At 43.7% G+C, this 17,446-nt stretch overlaps 1 protein-coding gene across 2 annotated transcripts in view; it reads left to right on the top strand.

Annotated features, from left to right (window-relative positions):
- Window positions 1-17,010, top strand: part of XPO7 (exportin 7) — a 38,249-nt gene extending 21,239 nt beyond the window's left edge. For both annotated transcript variants that reach the window (XM_032855887.1, XM_032855888.1), the window contains exons 15-28: window positions 150-223; window positions 1,382-1,462; window positions 2,389-2,452; window positions 2,827-2,935; window positions 3,879-3,985; window positions 6,369-6,457; window positions 7,198-7,305; window positions 9,503-9,585; window positions 9,798-10,012; window positions 10,500-10,638; window positions 12,413-12,573; window positions 13,520-13,618; window positions 14,270-14,397; window positions 15,413-17,010. In XM_032855887.1, the coding sequence (XP_032711778.1) occupies window positions 150-223; window positions 1,382-1,462; window positions 2,389-2,452; window positions 2,827-2,935; window positions 3,879-3,985; window positions 6,369-6,457; window positions 7,198-7,305; window positions 9,503-9,585; window positions 9,798-10,012; window positions 10,500-10,638; window positions 12,413-12,573; window positions 13,520-13,618; window positions 14,270-14,397; window positions 15,413-15,506 (1,551 nt within the window). In that variant the 3' untranslated portion in view covers window positions 15,507-17,010. The remainder of the gene's footprint in view (window positions 1-149; window positions 224-1,381; window positions 1,463-2,388; window positions 2,453-2,826; window positions 2,936-3,878; window positions 3,986-6,368; window positions 6,458-7,197; window positions 7,306-9,502; window positions 9,586-9,797; window positions 10,013-10,499; window positions 10,639-12,412; window positions 12,574-13,519; window positions 13,619-14,269; window positions 14,398-15,412) is intronic.
- The last annotated feature ends 436 nt before the right edge of the window (window positions 17,011-17,446 follow it).

Raw genomic sequence — 17,446 nt, 5'->3', positions numbered from 1 at the left:
AGTTTACCCCTTCAACAAAGACTTCCCCTACACTTTTGTCCATTTTCTTCCCACATCTTACCCCTGAAAAAGGACAAAAACAGTGTTGGAATGTGACTTTTCTAATCCGTATTTTCTGATTACTTTCTCTTCCCTTAACACAACACCAGCTGTACCGCCGACTCTCAGAAGTTCTGTGCTTGAATGATGAGACCATGGTCCTGAGCGTCTTCATAGGAAAAATGTAAGTGTTTGGCTTGCCATCAGCAAGAGTCCCTTGCAATCCTGTTGCAACTGTAAAATGTGATCTTGGCATTATGCTGCCAGTGCCTTGGTATTCTAGCATTGATCGTTTGCGTCAGAAAATTGTGCATTTGAGTGTGTGACAAGCTGTGCTTAGAGATATGGCCCGGCCCCAGAGCATTCCAGGCTTGTACAGGCAAGGATTTAATTTTGTTCATGTGGAATCTCATCTCTAGCTTCTGGAATCACCAGTGAAACCCTGTCATGGCATTAGCAAAATGGACCTCCCTCCCGCCCATGATTGGTGCTCAGCCTCTCACCCAATCACCGAAGGATGCCCAGAGTGGGCATTCACTTTCTGGCGCTGATTTCCACTAGGTGCCCCCCTCCCAAGGAGGAGAGCCTCACTTTAAAACAGGCTTTTCCTATCACAAAGCATCACACCCTTTGAGAGTCTTGAATCTGCAAAATGGAGTGCTATTTGAATTGTCTTCAAAGTTGGAGCTCCTAATTGGCCCTTTTGCGTTTGTTTTGTTTTTGTTTTTGTTTTTTTCTTAAGTTATGCCCCTTTGTTCACATTTTCCCCTTTTTAGGAGCTCAGTATCTCAAAGCACACACTAGGAGCCAAATATTTTACCCAGGGCTGTGTGCAAAGTGACATTTTGCCCCCTTCCAGCCATCCCAATCCTAAACACTCATATCCATGAGCTGGTTAATAATTTAAGATGCACAAAACAAAGGGGGTCTAAAGGACTCTGCCAGCCAAGAACCCGGAAGCAAGGGCTACTAGAATTCTGCAGCTGACAGTGGATGGTGCAGGTGCAGAATTGCATACGTCTGCATGTTATCACTGCCGCAGAAATCTCTTACCCTTGCTGCAGAAATCAGCCCTGGAGTGCCCCAGAATTCCAAGGGCCTGGGTATGGGCCAGTGTAGCTTTGGAACCAAGTAGTGAAGATTATCTGAAGGATAATTTTTCTAGTCAACCAAATGTAAGTACGGAGATTTTATACCCATTTTTTGTGGTTGTGATGTCTGTGAATTGGTGATGCAGATGTGTGGTGACTCTTGATGGATGATTTTCTTCTTCTCCCAACCCTCAAGGAAACCAGGCAAATCAAAAGTATCTCCTGCTTTTTTTTTTCTTTTTGTCCTCCAGCATCACCAACCTGAAGTACTGGGGCCGCTGTGAACCGATCACTTCTAAGACACTACAGCTTCTTAATGACCTCTCCATTGGATATCCTTTTTCTAAGCCGGCTTCTGTGCACAGCAGGAACTGTGGTTTGCCACAGTCTTAGAAATCATGGCCTCCTGCTCTTTCCACTTTCATTTAGTTTTTATGTGTGCTCAGGTATCCCGCATTCTCCTGGGAGCCAAAGGCAGCACCCATACAGAATCCAGGGATAATTCCAGACACTAAATGTGAGCCACCCCACGACAGTTTCTACAGATTCTCCCTGGTTATTTCTAAGATCCAGAAACACCCAGCAGATCAGTATACACTCCGTAGCCAATATTTTTGCATCCTCCCTGATGCAGAGTCCATCTTGATTGTCTGTCAGCCTTTTGGTAGAAGCCACCTGATTACAGGCTCTGCAGTAAAAGTAGTGGCTGCACTCCTTCTTGACTTGACTTGGACTAAGTCTGCCATGAAGTTTGAATTGCTCTGAGACAGACTACCACAAGCAGGGGTCTGCAAGAGACTAAAACCTATAAAAATGAGTTACTTTTTTCTCAGTCATCCCAAAGATTGTACATAGCTAGCACCATTCTAAATGCATAGGACAGAACTTTATTCACCACACACAGTGGGTGCCCAAGGCAGGGGTTTAGGGCTTAATTCCCTGTTAGAAGCGCCAGTGAGAGAAGCTACTCTAGGATATTCATGATTCTTGGGGGAAACTGCTGGGTTTTATCTCTTTTCTTACAGATGGCCGTTTGGTATGGGTATTCTGTCATTGATCAGTTAAATACCACTTAGAAGAGAACACATCTTTTTTTCCATTTGGCAGGTGTCATATTCAAGTGTTTAAGGAAAAAGAATCTGGGTATGGAAGTCAAAGGCAGCAAAGAAACTGCTTACTTTATCCTAGAAAGCTGCGTTCTGCTTTAGAGATGCCTCATTTGCACACACTTTCCTTGACCTTCTCTCTTTGTCTTCACGTACAGCAGTGTAAGGAAACTGGTGAAGCTTAGTGCGGTACAGTTCATGCTGAACAATCACACGGTGAGTGCTTCGCTCCTCTTCCCGGCTCTCCTCTCCTGCCAGCCACACGTGCTTCCTCTGCAGCCATACACAGGAGATGTTCTCAGTTGAGGCCCACAGTGCCTCCCCAGCCAGAGACTGCTCCCCGACTCCCTTCACACCGCCAGATCACACTTCACGGGCATCTGAGTGGCTTCCTGAGAGCGGGGTGATCGGAGTTACGCTGATGCTGCCTACTACTATTCATGCAAAGATAAATTAGTTGTAGACAACAACTCATACTCTTAAGAATGACAAGATAGCCATTAGCTTGAAAAGGCTCAGTAACTCTGAAATTCCTGGCTTGCCTGTGCCCATGTTTTACCTTTTTAACTTGTCTTCTTTTCTTTCAATAGAGCGAGCACTTTTCGTTTCTGGGCATTAACAATCAGTCCAATCTGACAGACATGCGGTGTCGGACTACGTTCTACACGGCACTTGGGCGCCTCCTCATGGTGGATTTAGGTACTGCAGTAAACCCTAGAGGCTCGGCAGCAGTCTGGCGCGGTGTCAGTTCTTACTTGAGCACAGAAAACTAGATGTGGGGGAGGTCTTTCCTGTTGTTTCAACAGTAACAGAACTCTCTGAAATAAGTCTGGTTTCACCAAGAACACATCATGCTATCATGGTCCCTGTAACTGGAACAGAAGAACAGTATGTGCCAGAAGTTTCCTCTGATGTGCAGTGGGTTTAAAACCTATTCATATTTCTTCTCTGAAAGTTAGGAGAATTGAGAGTCCTAAATGCATCTTGTTGGCCAGGTAAACCCTCTACCCCAAATGAAGGCACAACCCACCTAAGACCATCAACAGAATCTTCCTTTCACTAGCACGTGTGAACCCACAGGGCTGAAGAAACTTTCTAGCTCTGCTGTGATACTAGCAGTTTTGGGTCAACTAATGACTGAGACTTAGTGCTGTCATCCTCATTTTGAGCTATTTAAATTTCATCCTACCACATAACATTACAAAACCTTCTTGCTTTATGGAAGATGGGTGAAAAGAGAAGCGTGAAGAGAGCCTCCACAAGCACCCGATTCAAGTATGAGTCTCGTCAGGTTCTCATACACCAGGCTCAGTCCTTTCTTAGCTGACTGTTAGCTCTCACTTAAAGAGAAGTAGATAAAAATGTAGTATCTTATACACATCTGAATCTCTGGTATTGTGGCTCAGTGTCGAAAAACAATGTGGATGTCCGTGCAATGGATGATTTCTGCCTTCTTCTAGATTAAAAATGATCTATTTACATTTCATTCTGAAATTACTAATAATACCCATGGGGTATATGGTAAAGGGGCCTACTTGAGTTATCCTTGGGTCTGCTCGCCTGTCATACTATCTTATCTTCCTTGCATACACAGCTTTGTATTTTTAATACTGGAGTCACAGACTAGTTGTTTCCCTGGCAGGAGAGGATGAAGATCAGTACGAGCAGTTCATGCTCCCACTCACGGGAGCATTTGAGGCTGTGGCCCAGATGTTTAGCACTAACAGTTTCAACGAGCAAGAGGCAAAGGTGAGTCCTTCACCCACTGGTTGACCAGCTTCTGCTTTCTGGCAACCCCCGACAGAGACTAGATTAGCTAGAACTGCAGAAAATAATGCTCATCTATACATTTTCCACTGATTTCACTTTGTATTTAACCTCTTGGACTCCTGGGATTTTGAGATAGAAGAACCAGTAGATTTATAAAGTCTTTTATTTTTATGCTAAAATGTGTTCTTTAAATGTGTTCTCTAAGCAGCACTTAGGATTTTTTTGTCTACATTTTCAAATGTAATAACGTAGTTATTTCTAACGTAAAGTTATTTTATATGTTTTCCTATTACCTTTTTAATCTCTGTTGTATCTTCAGTATTGTGTTCCCCTTTCATTTTTTAATACTGCTTATTAGTGCTTTCTTTTGTTCGAGATCAGTCCTGCCAAAGATGTATTTATTAGTCTTTGCAAAAATAATAGTTGGGGGTTTTTTTTTGTTTTTCTTTGTTTTTTTTTTTTTTGCTTTGTTTAACCTCTTGTATCTATATTTTCTATTTCATTTTTTTCTTGGAGTTTCTCCATTGTTCTTCTTTTCAGCCCTCCTTTCCTAATGTAAGCATTTAAAACTACAACTGTCCCTCTAGGCCTCTAGGTATATCATTCCACATGTTGGTTTTGGATGTTGGGTTTTTTTTAATTGTTAAAAAAAAACATGTAACGTAAAATTTACTAGCTTAACCATTTTTAGTTGTACAGTTGAATACTATTCAACCATTTTTAGTTGTACGGTTGAATAGTATTAAGTATGTTAACATTGTTATGCTCTAAGCCTCCGGAGTCTACGGTTTTTATATGTAACATTTTCATTATCATTCAGTTCTTTGTATTATTTAATTTCCATTAAGATCTCTTCTTAAATGACAGGAGTCATTTAGAAGGCTTTGTGAATTTCCATGTATATGGAATTTTAAAGTTACCTTTAGTTATTGATTTTGGCTTTCAGAATGATTATTTCTTGATTTTGCTCTCCCCATCTTCACACACACCTATTCTCCTTATCTATGTAGGTCTCTGCACCAAAACCAGAAAACACTAGGCTATTCGTATTTGTAGGACTTTCTTGCAGTGTTCATAATGACATTGAGGCTGAATTACAGTCACCAAATAGCCAGGACTATGGTCCCGAAAATGCCAGGCTTTACCTAATATTCTAAAATTCTGTTTTCATCTTTAGAAAGGCTGTTTTCTGTCTCCAAATCATCAGGGAAGTCAGAGAGCAACACTACTTTGTCCAGCTCTCTCTCCTCTTTCTACCAGTGTCTTGAGATAGGTGCCATTCAAAGCTGTTAGTGTGGAGCGCGGCGGTAACTTGAGCTTGAGTACCAGCCGGTTCCGGGATAACTGAGGGAGATCAGTGAATAGCCGTGCTTTTCCCCATCACTTTAGTTCCATACAAAGCAAGTAAAATTTATGAAAAGAACTATTTTGGCCATGAGTTATAAGCATGATCCATGTCTTTGTTACACTTCATGTAATAAGTCTCTAGAGTGACCATGTCTTAGATTTGAAAATAGCTTATATATTAGTTTAGGAATAGAACTTCGCTTAAAACAGGCTGTTATGTTAGCAGAAGTGCGATCATTTTTGACCAATGAATCAGGACATCCATATGTGCCATGTCCTTGAGCCTAGTGATGACTGTTAGTTTTTCAAGTCAGTTTTATTGCTGTTCAGGGCCCATAGGACAAGTAAAAGTCTACTGAGAAAAAGCATTGGATTTGGAGTCTTGGTGGTATGAGTCTTAACCCTGGCCCTCTTGCCACCTAGCGTCGTGATGCTGGGCATCTGACCTCTGAGGCTGCAGTCTCTTCTCTAAAAGTGTCCTTTACAGCTCCAGGATTGACACAGTCTTATTTCCAGGCACCCCAGCCAGAGGAGTGGGTAACCCGTAGCCTTCTTTGTTCTCCTCCCAGCAGGGTCTGCAGTTGATTTCCTGTGGCACTGGGGCCTTTGTAATTAGTTGTGGGACCAACCTTTAGGATATATATTCCTTCTCCCCCTTCTTGTGTAAACGTTTTGGCCATTTCTTCTTTTTTTCTAACTCTTCTTGAATCAAGCTTTTTTGCTTTTCCATTTTTTACGTAATGAATTATCACATTAGTGTCTTAAAACTTTATCAACCTGTTTTTGCTGTGATGGACCAGGAATCACTGCTTTTTTTGTACATAACAAGCTTCCAAAACTAATTTTCCAAGTGAAAAAGATGCATCCTAGTGTGGAAGAGATCAGTTCAGAATATCTGGGAAGGAGTATTTGTTGAGTGGTGGAAGAATTTGATTACACATTTGTGAAATCCTCACCAAGTGGTTATAGGCTTGGTTTTTCTTTTATTTTAATATATTTTTGCCTTCTACTACAGCGAACTCTGGTTGGCCTCGTAAGAGACCTGAGAGGGATAGCTTTTGCCTTCAATGCCAAGACCAGCTTCATGATGCTGTTTGAGTGGATGTATCCTAATACAGACCAGGAAGGCCTGCCACTGAAAGCCCTAATTGGAGTGCGGATGGGCGGTGGAGTCATCAGGAAAGGGAGAGGGAGGGGGAGGATAAAGGTGGCAACGAAGGCGAAGGGTTTCCCCAAACACCTGCCCTGTGTCTTATTAGCTGCCATTCCACAGTGGCTTAATGGCCTAGGGCTGCCTGCTTGGGTCAGACAGACAGGCAAACGAATGAGGTCGTTTCCCACGTTCTGTTCTGGGTCCCAGGTATAAATGCCTATGGAACTGCTGCACACGAAGTTTGCTACAGTCAGGAGAAAGAGACATTTCAATCTGCCAAAAAAAGATAGCTTTCCTAGGAATGAGAAAGTCTAACTTTGAATTCATAACCTTGAACAAATCCTTTCAAAGCTGAGTGCCTCTATTTCTCCAATAGTTATATAACAGAAATAGCTTATTTCCCATCATGTCACAGAATGGAAAAGAAGATAAATTAACAATGTGAGACACATTATGCTCTTCGGGACCAAGTCATTATGTAATGGCAGTGCATTATTAGATGCTTATTACAATTTCAGGAGCGCACAGTCCCTGTAGCACCTTTGGGTGAGAAAGACTACAAGATTAGCAAGCAGGAGACAGGCAGGTGGAGACTTTCATTCGACAGTTTGTGCTTAACCAGCGCAGAGAGATTACTTTCAGTTCTGTACCTTTCTGGATTTAGAATTCTTCCTTAGCTTTTCACTTACAGATATCCATCCTACATGCCAATTCTCCAGCGGGCAATTGAGTTATGGTACCATGATCCAGCCTGTACCACTCCTGTGCTCAAGCTGATGGCTGAATTAGTTCATAACAGGTAAGCCGGATGAAGATTTTCAAAAGATACAACAGCCCTTTCATCTGAGAGAATTCTGGAACAAGAGATTTTATCTCGTGTTTGGGCAGATTGTAGAACATAGTAAGATTCACTGCTTTCAGAATTTGAAAAACGTCTCTAAAAGTTAATGTGTATATGTTTTTGTTTGTTTGGAAGAAGGGTGTCCCAGCCACACAAAGTCATAGCTGCTTCAGGAAATAAGTCACTTTGGAAAGAGTCTTAAGATAACCCATTTTTACGAGAGGTGAATCTGGCAACCTGTATTCCAATTTCCCCGCCCACATATAAAAGTTAACATTTAGTAATGGTGTCATGTCCACCACATTTCAAAGTTCACATTTCAAAAAAGACAATTGACAGTGATGCCAGACGTATATGAATATCCATTTTTAAGAAAGGTGTCTGTCTGGCAAAGTGCAGCTGGATGGGTAATGATTTACTTAAGAAGAAAGTAAGTCAGACTTCCAAAATACCAAATCTTAAATTTGCCCAAGAATTTAGGGATGGAAGAAGAGAAAAATCCACCCCCTTGACTTCACTAGAATTGCGGGTCCATGTATCTGCCCCTCATGGCACTCCTGAGAGAATTAATTTTATTTATGAGATTTTTTTTTTTAATTTGATAGAGATCACAAGTAGGCAGAGAGGCAGGCAGAGAGAGGAAGGGAAGCAGGCTCCCTGCTGAGCAGAGAGCCTGATGCGGGGGCTCGATCCCAGTAACCCTGAGATCATGACCTGAGCTGAAGGCAGAGGCTTTAACCCACTGAGCCACCCAGGCACCCTGAGAGAATTAATTTTTAAAACTACTTTAGTAAGGGGGTAGGTAATACTCAAAGAGCCTAGAGCCTCTACTCTCTGCCAGCCACTTTCCTAGCTGTTGTGCCAGACAAAACCTCTCCCATCTTAGATGTTACGTTCTGGGAGAACAAATAGTGAAACAAGCATGGAAAATCATTTCAAATAGTGATAAGTGCTGTGAAGAAAAAAGTTAATAAAACAGAGGAATTGAAGGTGAGGAGGGTCAGAGAAGCAACCTCTCAGAGAAGTTGATATTTAAGCTGGGATCTGAACGACAAAAGAGACTCTGATAGCCCTGCAAAAATAAGGAGAAAGAGCATTCTAAACTGTAAAAACAACTACAAAAGACCACCCTCCGTACCAGAGGAGCTGAAAACAGCTACAAAAGCCCTCAGACGGGATGAGCTTATTGGGACTGGAGACAGGAAAATGCACTGGCTGGAGCACGGTGGATGAGGGAGGCCATAGGAGGGGAGGAGTCAAAGGCAGGTGGAGGCCCAGCCCTGTGGTGACTTAGTACAGCAGCAGTGAGGAAGGCACAGGCGTTCTCGTGCCAGCGGGAAGCTGCCCAAGAGTTTGAGGCACGGGATTACAGGGATCTTGTTCACAGTACTGAAAGATATCCCTCTACCACGTGAGGAAGGGAACTGTAGAGGGGCAGTAGTGGAAGCAGAAGAACGTAGAGGAATTGGATAGATTCGGGGCACGTTATGTAGTGCTAGACCTTGATGGATCCAACGTGGGGAAGAAAGGAAAGAAGGGTCAGGAAGGATTCCTGAGTTTGAGGCTTTAACCAACTACAGTCAGTAAAAGTCCCAACTAGCAGCTCATTAAAAGGTGGCACAAAGCAAAGAGGGGCTCTGGTTCAGGGGACAGTCAGGAACCCAGAGCTGAAGTTGTTTAAAACACTTGACTCGCCCACTTTCTCTAGTAGCAGCACCAGTCCCTTCGCCTCTTTCCTTATCAAGAGGTAACAGTGCTTGTACCCTCCCTTGGTTGCCACTGAAGCTATAAAGGTAAAGGCAGGTTAAATGTCTAAAGGGATGTGATTGAGTACTTCTAAGAAATGACTATTGCAGAAGCCATATTTTAATCAAAATGGAGAATTTTAAGAGAGTAGTTTCATCTTCTGCCTCACTTCCATTTCTTTTAAATGTTTTCAGTTTGAGAAGCAGAACTTGAGTCTAGCATGTCAGTCTTCAAGATAGAAGCTCTGTCACTGGCTAATATCCTTGACTTGGTTATTCTGCATTAGGATAGGTAATCTGCACATCTTAGTGCAAAAAGAATCACCCAGGGTACTTAGATGAGAGCCTGAGTACCGCAGTCTTCCAGCAGCATACCTCTGACTTTCTCTGCCTCTGTGTTCTCTGCTCAGATCCCAGCGACTACAATTTGATGTCTCTTCCCCCAATGGCATCTTACTCTTCAGAGAAACCAGCAAGATGATAACAATGTATGGTATGTGCTTTAGAGGAGGATAACCCCGGGAGGGAATTCCAGCTCAGTCACCACACTGTATGCAGTGTATGCAAGCCATGGCGCCAGCCAGAACGGTATTATAAGGCCAGCTGGCACTGAGGGCCTCCCAGTAGGAGGGTTGAGCTGATGACCTAAACTATCAGTAATAATGTGGTTTTATACATGTATATGTCACATGTCTGTCTACTCAGGCAATCGCATCCTGACACTAGGAGAGGTCCCAAAGGATCAGGTCTATGCACTGAAGCTCAAGGGCATCTCCATCTGCTTCTCCATGCTGAAGGCAGCCCTCAGTGGGAGCTATGTCAATTTTGGAGTCTTCCGTCTCTATGGGGATGACGCCCTGGACAACGCTCTCCAGACCTTCATCAAGCTGCTCCTCTCCATTCCCCACAGTGACCTCTTGGTAAGCACTAAGCTTTGTTGACAAGATCTGAGCCCCTCATTGTATTCAGGTGTTTTTGTTTTGGGGTCTCGCTTTTTGGTTGTTTAGCCTGACACTGTGGTTGGATGTTTCTCTGGAGAACTATAAGCTAACTCTAACTAGCTCTTTTGTCTTCCCATCTGAAGGGAACTGAGCTGTTTTATTTAAGATCTTGCTCCTTGTTGGGGTGCCCGGCTGGCGGAGTCAGTTGAGCATCCAACCCTTGTTTTCGGCTCAGGCCCTGATTTCAGGGTCATGAGATCAAGCCCCGTAGCAGGCTCTGCACTCAGCTGGGAGTCTGCTTGAGATTCTGTCTCCCGCTCTTACTTTCATTTCTTAGAAGTACTAAATCCCTCTTGTGCTCTCTCTCAAATAAATAAATCTTAAAAAAAAAAAAGAGAAAAAGTCTTGCTCCCTGCATATTGAGGTGCACAGTGCCTAAGCAGATTTTTGTCCTCTTCTCCCACAGGACTACCCCAAGCTCAGCCAGTCTTACTATTCACTACTGGAAGTCCTGACCCAGGACCACATGAACTTTATCGCAAGCCTGGAACCTCACGTCATCATGTATATTCTCTCTTCCATTTCTGAAGGACTTACTGCACTTGGTGAGCACCTGGATTGGTTGCTTTTTACCTCTTAACAGAAAGGGAAGATTTTGCTCTTGTATCCAAAAGTGTATGTTTGTATGACTCATGGATATATTCTCATCCAGAAATATTTACTGACCCTATCCTGAGGACCAAGCACTGTGCTAGGCACTAAGGATACAGTAATTATTAATAATCACAGCCCTTGTCCTTTAGGAGCTTTTTATTTGGTAGATGAAACAGACAGGTTGACAAGTGCCTGTTTACTGCGCTTACCTACTTCCACACCACAGTGGGGCTTGAGGAGGGAGTGCTGTGAGAGTTGTCAGGAAGAACACCTACACTTCTGGTTTTGAGCAAGTGGGGTAAAACAAGGCTAGCCAGAAGCACTGATGAAAAACCATGGCCCAGAAAGCTGACAGGCGTTAGCAGGTTAGTGGGGAGGCTTCCTAGCAGGAGGAACAGCAAGTACTAGCACCCGCAGGCAAGAGAGAGTCCAGAAAGCCAAACACCTGACACACCGGTGCAGAGGACCCACTGGTACAGGGGAGCCCGAGGGAGGCGGGCGGGGCAAATCCGAAGACCAGGCTGGGGCCCTCCTGCGCTAACCCGAGGACAGGGAGGCTGTGGAAGGCACTCCCACTGGCAGCTGCATGGGGTTTTCCTCCTCCTTGACTGGACTCCTGCCAACCCTTTTGTCCTAGGCTACCTTCGACCAGTCTCAGTAGGTATGCATGTATTCAGAGAACAAAATACATTTTTTTATATTAAGCTGAGCAAAACAAATAGGAAGATTAAGTCAACTGTAAGATAATCAAAATATATTGCAAGTGCACACAGAATGACTTTCGGTTTGCCTGCTGTGGTGAGTTACACCTCCGTGCCCCTGCTTTGACTGGCATTGACGTCCAGCAGGGTGCAGACCCATACCTGGGACAGTCCAGCCAAGGGCTCCGACCCTGCTCTGTTTTATAGCTTCTTGAAAATTGAGAGACCTCTGTGTAAACAGAAACAGAAGGGTTGACTCTTTTAAGGGCTCATTCCTTTGTCCTCTGGCTTGTGCCTCACCTCATCAGAGCTCTGTCTGCAAGCTGTGCTGCGGTGTCCCCTTTGTAAAATGTGTAGACGAGTGTGCACCTCCCCCACCCCCGCCAGGCCCGCCCTGCTCCCTGCAGAATGCTTCATAGATAAAGGATACGGTACCTCTAACAAACTCGAAATTTCAGGAGGCTGTATGAAGCTGGCTTTAATGGCCTCCCCCAGTAACTCAAGACTTTTGGATTCTTATCACACCTTGTCCAGTTTTGAGCAGTGTGATTTGGAGGCAAGTCATATAACCTCTCCGAACTCTGGTTTATTTGTTAAAATGGAACAACTACCTCCCAGAGTTCTCAAGAGGATAAATTAGAAAGTCCTTAGCATAATATCTGGTACAGTAGAAGTACTTGCTGTATGTAAATTATTCGTTATTTTTTATGAAGCAGAAGATATACATCTATACCACATTGAGTCAGAAATGTCAATATTATTAATGCATGTTGTCTATTACCACATGCTCACTTTCAAGCTTAGTATTGGACCTTGTTATAAGATGAGGGTGAGAAGTCAACAGAAAGCACCCAAGCACAGGCCTTGTCTGAGCTGGGGACAGTTCCCTGTCTGCCGGGGTACTTCTACCTCTTCTACCTCTGCCTCTACTGGAGCTCAGCTAACGGCAGTCCCTTAGCTGCCCACGTCACCATCAGCAGCTCCATACCCCTGCTGTAATCCACCCCTGCGCTCTTTCTTCCAGACACCATGGTATGCACAGGCTGCTGCTCTTGCCTAGACCACATCGTGACATACCTCTTTAAGCAACTGTCACGGAGCACCAAGAAGAGGACGACACCTCTGAACCAGGAGAGTGACCGCTTTCTGCATATCATGCAGCAGCATCCAGAGATGATCCAGCAGGTACGGAGCGTGAGCATCAGGCGGCCGTGTGGGGGTCCTGCAGTGCAAGAACCTCTCTGAGAGAGGAAAGGGCAAGCAAAATGGGGAGTCCTATCTCACCAGCCTCATGCTGCCGAAGCAAAGTTCATGCCTTAAAATTGCAGTGGATTTTGAGTTTGCTGTAATCATCAGATATTTTAAAGATCTGGGAAAAAACAAGTTCTGAATTGCTTTTCCAAGTGTCACCCCAACCCCTGAGCCTTGGACACGACCTCCTTCTACAACAATGGCCGGGCTCACCCGCTGCTGTAAATGGAGCGTGAGTTAGCAGTTTCCAGCTGTAAAGCTTGTAGTCCCGTTTGCAGAATGGGAACAAGAATACAGGATAAAAGGAAATAACTGACCGCACAGAGATCAAACCATATGTTTGCCATTGCTTTATTTGTGTGAGGCATCTTTCTAGAAGTAAGATTTGCAAAAATATACTAGATAAAAATAGATAAGGAAATGGGATGGATGGATTTAGCTTTTAGCTACTAGTTAATTTTAACCAATCTCATCTTTGTCTGCATTGTTCTCTAAAGAAACACTGAAATAATTCACATTCGCATCACATTCCCAGAATGTTACAAAGCTGTCTCCTCTGAGACAAGTACCTGGGAGCTGTAGTGTAAAGGGATTTTGCCTACTCTGATCACTGTTTAACTCATCCCATTCCCCACAAAAATCAGGGTGAACTTGGAAGATCCGTTTTTAAAGGAATTGTCAAACCATTTAAAGAACAGGACAGAAAATGCCTTAGAAAATTTAAGTTGTAAAAGAAGATTAAAATAAAACTTCATAAACTATTTGCCTGGTTTACCCTAGACAGAAGAGGCCTTCAACCCAATGAACTCTTCTGTTTAGAATCCGTAAGTCTGTCTTGGGTAGCTACACACTAGATCACTGCCTCATTCTGCATTTCCAGATGCTGTCAACGGTGCTGAACATCATCATCTTTGAAGACTGTAGGAACCAGTGGTCAATGTCACGGCCCCTACTTGGCTTGATACTACTTAATGAAAAGGTAAGAGAGCCAGCTCCGTGGTGCCCAGAGCCAGAAGCATGGGTAAACACACGTTTGGCTATCATTTTCCAGCGCACTGTGAGAAACATTATAGGAACGCCCCACGGTGGTGAAACAGAGGAGAAAACAGCCCATTTTCTGAGCATGTACTGTTCATTCTTTGAACGGCACATAATCACTGAACTGTTAGAAGTCAGCATGTGTGGCAATTCAGACAATTCTGCTCTGGAGAGCAGACCACCAGTGACCTAAATTCTAGTTCCTGCTCCACCACAAACATAAGGAAGTCCAGAGATTCCTGTAGAAGAGCCTGGATCAGTGGCACCTGGCTGACTCAGCTGATATGTGAGCATGTGACTTGATCTCAGGGTTGTGGATTCAAGCCCCACATTGGGTGTAAAATTACTTAAAATCCTTTAAAAGAAAAAAAAAATAGACCCTGGATCAGATGACCCTTAAAGAGTGTTTACAAATTTAAAACTCGGATTTTTAAGTAAGATGAACACACATGGTCTTGGAAATCGTTACAAACAAGGTACCCGATTTGGGTAGGTAATTCCGTGTCTTGGAGAACATCCCTTCAGCCCTGCAGATGAGGGAGGTCTAATCCCTGTCTCCTCTCCTTACCCTGTCTTACCCCTTGCCCCACAGTATTTTTCTGACCTAAGGAACAGTATCGTGAACAGCCAGCCACCAGAGAAGCAGCAGGCTATGCATCTGTGTTTTGAAAACCTGATGGAAGGGATCGAGCGAAATCTTCTTACGAAAAACAGAGACAGGTGAGTGTAGAGGCCCTGCAGAGAAGTCCTAAGCAATTTCTCAAATCATCGAACAGGGGAGACTCCTTGAAACTCCTCTAGAGACCATCTCAAAGCAGTGCTGTCCAGTAGAAAAGCAGGCCATGTACGTACTTTTGAACCTTTTAGTAGCCACATTAAAAAGGGTAGAAAGAAATAGACAAAATTCACTTTAATATACTGTATTTAACATATGCAGATAATATGTAATCCCTATTTTAAAATTGAGAATTTTAACATTCTTTTTATTGTACTAAGTCTGCAAGATCCTGTGTATTGTATACTTAACAAGGCATCTCAAGTCAGATGCTAAATATTCATTTGAGACACTTGATTTGTATTAAGACTTCATAAAATGTACAGTTGACAAAGTAGATTCCCATATTCAGGTATACCAGACATACTTAGAAGTTGTCTGGTTGTCAACTGAGTATCAGGCTTTTTTGAATCAATGTTTAAGTCTTATTTAATTTTAATTAATTAGAAAAATGGCATTTTAATTTAAAATTAATTAAGGTACAATCGGGGAACTGAATTTGAACTTACAGCTAATATGCATCAGTTCTTTGGTTGCACTGGGCACATGTCAAGGGCTCAGTGACCCTGTGGGGCGAGTGGCTACCATATTGGACAGCACAGCACTATACCACAGGTCTCCAGCGTTAAGCATTAAGTCAGCCTCATTCTCTTCATGCCCTCACTTTGGGAGGGTTACTTCCCACCTCTGTCAGATGCCTTTTGTTTTGCCATGAGCCCATGGTGGCCCTTAAAGCCCCAGATTTGACCAGATCTCAAGGTCTGCCACAGGGTCGTCACGTTGAAAGGGTTGGAGAACTAGTCCAGGTTTCCCTTAAGGTCTGAAGACTGAGGTTAACTGACCGTAGAAACAGATTCATACGTTCTGCCTCCCAGTAGCTGCTTCTCTGCCAGAAATGTTTCAGGCCAAGACCTTTCCCCTCTACTCTCCTCCCCCAACCTACATGCATCCCCTCTGCAGGTTCACCCAGAACCTGTCGGCATTCCGTCGAGAAGTCAACGACTCGATGAAGAATTCCACTTACGGCGTGAATAGCAATGACATGATGAGCTGACACCTTCTCGGACTCTACCTGTACAGAGCAGCGCCCCTTTGGTCTGGCCCAGAGGGGCAAACAATTACAAGGGAGAGGGCCTGGGTGACCCTGGCTCCCTCCTCCAGGGGTGTGGGGAAAACGGCAAAGTCAGCTGGCTACTTCCCCAGGGAATAGGGGTGTGAGTGCACTCACTAGGGGGCAGGGCGCTGCTGGTTCCTGGGGGGTTGGGTGGGAAGGGTGGTGGGAGGAGATAGAGACACAAATGTGTGGGACTCCAGCCCCTCCTCCTGGGGCCACCCCAGGGGGCGGGGGGGGATCCCCCAGTGTCCTGCCACAACCTGCCTTGTATAAACATGTACATTTTTTCATAACATTTTGAACAAGGTTTATATTGACTCAAGTTTAAAAACAAAAAGTGTGACTGAAAAATTTTTACAGAGTCTAGTGCACCAATGCTGATGTGAGGGGTTGTGTATGCGAGTGAGGAAAAAATGTGTATTCTGGTGGCCTGAAGCTTTACTGGACGAGGATGTGTGAACGTGCAGAGATATATTTAGTGACACAGTGTAGAGAGGCAAAAAAAAAAAAAAAACCTAAAAATTCCAAATGTATATTTTTTCTTATTGCCCTTTCCTTGCCCCCCAAATTATCACTTCCTGTTACTGTATTACCCTTGTTATTAGGAACTCTAAGCCATGTGGAGCATCATCCTTCCCCTTCAACCATAGATGCTGCCCTAGGTCCCGTGGCCTCTTGCAGTGACAGCTGAAAACTGTTTGGTGTTCTTAGCTTCATCCTTTCTCCCACTTTGCTTATCCTCATCCTCAGACAGATGCCTCTTGCTTTTACAAGTCGGATGTAACTCTGTGATTTAGGGTTCTCAGTCTCTGTAAAGGTAGAGACCAGAGAGAAGGAATTGAGCCCATTGCTCTCCTGGTGAGCGATTTGGAGGAGTCCACCAGAGGCCTAGCTGCGTGGCCGATAACTTTGAGTCTTCCCCAGCCCTTGAGGCAGTGTGTGTGGATGTGTGCGCGTGGATATTTATATACGTACCCTGCACTCGTGAATGTATGAACTGGAGGGAGTTCCTGCAGTGGAGGGGTTCTTAATAACAAGGTCTGCCTAGCATGAAGTATTTAACAATCTCCCGCCCCCTTAAAAATATACATTTTTATAAAATGAAAACCATAATAAATGTTTTGAATATTTAAAAAAATTAACCTACAGAAGAAAATTAATGGAGAAAGCTATTTGCCTTGTACTTTTTCCACAATTGCTGCTGCTAGTTGTACGCATCTCTAGTTCAGCTCTTGCCCATGGGACACTTATCAATTAGGTTTTATCTTTATTTCTCTCCTCTGCCCCCCAAAACAAGCCTGTTAATTTTTTTTTTCCTTCTCCTCTGGCGACTGTGTGGTGAATCCTTTCTTGCGTGATCAGGTTGCGGATAGACTTGTAAGGGTGTTTGCTGCATACAGTGTAAGCATTGTGACCGCCAATAAACTTCAATGGTTTCTACTGACCTGGCTTCAGCGATCAAGTCTAGTGTGTCTGTAGGGACATGTCTCACTTGAAACACACAAAGATGTTTGAAACATGCATTTGTAAGAGCCAGTGGATGACAGGTGCCTCTCACCCTTGCAAAATTAGCTTCTCATTCAACTAAGTCTGACTTCATTTCTTTTAGAAATAGGATTGTTCTAATTGAAACAGATATAGGTATAATGCTACTGTCCACAGCTATAAAGGTGAAGCCACGCTACCTCTTCTAGGTAATAACATGGCAGCCAGCAGAGAAGTAATAATTGCAGAAAGCCCAGTTTTGTGTTTTTTTTTTTTTTTTTAAGATTTATTTGTTTAAGAGAGAGTGCACAGGTGAGCAGAGGGAGGGGCAGAAGGACAGGGAGATAAGCAGTGGGGAGTACAACATGGGGCTCGATCCCAGGACCTGGAGATAA

Source organism: Lontra canadensis, unplaced genomic scaffold (assembly GCF_010015895.1).
Source record: "Lontra canadensis isolate GAN:19392208 unplaced genomic scaffold, GSC_riverotter_1.0 scaffold10, whole genome shotgun sequence".
NCBI classification, from domain to species: Eukaryota; Metazoa; Chordata; class Mammalia; order Carnivora; family Mustelidae; genus Lontra; species Lontra canadensis.
The sequence above is the reverse complement of the archived record's forward strand: the minus strand, read 5'-3'. Positions and strand labels throughout refer to the sequence as shown.